This window comes from Cynoglossus semilaevis, unplaced genomic scaffold (assembly GCF_000523025.1).
Source record: "Cynoglossus semilaevis isolate Cse_v1.0 unplaced genomic scaffold, Cse_v1.0 C18949384, whole genome shotgun sequence".
In the NCBI taxonomy this organism is placed as follows: Eukaryota; Metazoa; Chordata; class Actinopteri; order Pleuronectiformes; family Cynoglossidae; genus Cynoglossus; species Cynoglossus semilaevis.
This window is the reverse complement of record NW_007590135.1, coordinates 1-647: the sequence shown is the minus strand read 5'-3', so window position 1 is coordinate 647 and position 647 is coordinate 1. Positions and strand designations below refer to the sequence as shown.

Sequence of the window (647 nt, the reverse complement as noted above, 5' to 3'; positions counted from 1 at the left end):
AGAAAAGCACATTACAGACTCAGATTCAGAACCGTTCTGCTATCCTACCTCTGTTAATCTTACCTGGCCAACATGAGGTTGGCATTTGGGTTGTTGGTCCCCGGGCCGGTTGGGCTCCACTTGATTGTGTAGATTTCCTTATTGTGAGCCTGAAGGTCATGAACACAGTTGTCCTGTTTTATACTCCAGATCTGTCCCAGAAATGAGGAGATGACAGAAAGAAAAAAAGGAAAAAATGAGTGTGCAGCACGTTCCTGTTTGATACAATCCTTTTACCGTTTAAAGGCAGATTTAACACTTTGTGTGGTCTGACCTTGAGGGTCATGTCATCGGAGCAGGAGGCCAGTAAACTGCCTGTGGGATCCCACTTGATGGCATTGACTTCATTCTTAGGAAGTGAACCAGAAGCAGAAAATAGGACGTGATCAAACAGATGCAACTGATCAATATTATTATTTGTGAGATCTTTCTCAGACCCGTCCTACCGTGTGTCCCTGGAAGGTCTTGACAGGTCTGTCCTGCCCCAGCTTGCAAACATGGATACACATGTCGGTGCTGCAAGAGGCGAACGCGTTGTTGCTCTGCCAGTCTACGTCTAGAGCAGGTGCTGTTGAGAGATGGAGACGGAGGTCAGAACTGCTGCGGCA

At 47.1% G+C, this 647-nt stretch overlaps 1 protein-coding gene across 1 annotated transcript; it reads right to left on the bottom strand.

The window, feature by feature from the left end:
- Window positions 1-22: 22 nt before the first annotated feature.
- Window positions 23-605, bottom strand: LOC103399555 (F-box-like/WD repeat-containing protein TBL1XR1). The gene is made up of 3 exons (XM_008338229.3): window positions 486-605; window positions 314-388; window positions 23-191 (listed from the first exon to the last, which is right to left on the bottom strand). The coding sequence occupies exons 1-3, from the start codon at window positions 546-548 to the stop codon at window positions 60-62; spliced, it is 270 nt and encodes an 89-aa protein (XP_008336451.2). The 5' UTR covers window positions 549-605; the 3' UTR covers window positions 23-59.
- Between the last annotated feature and the right edge of the window lie 42 nt (window positions 606-647).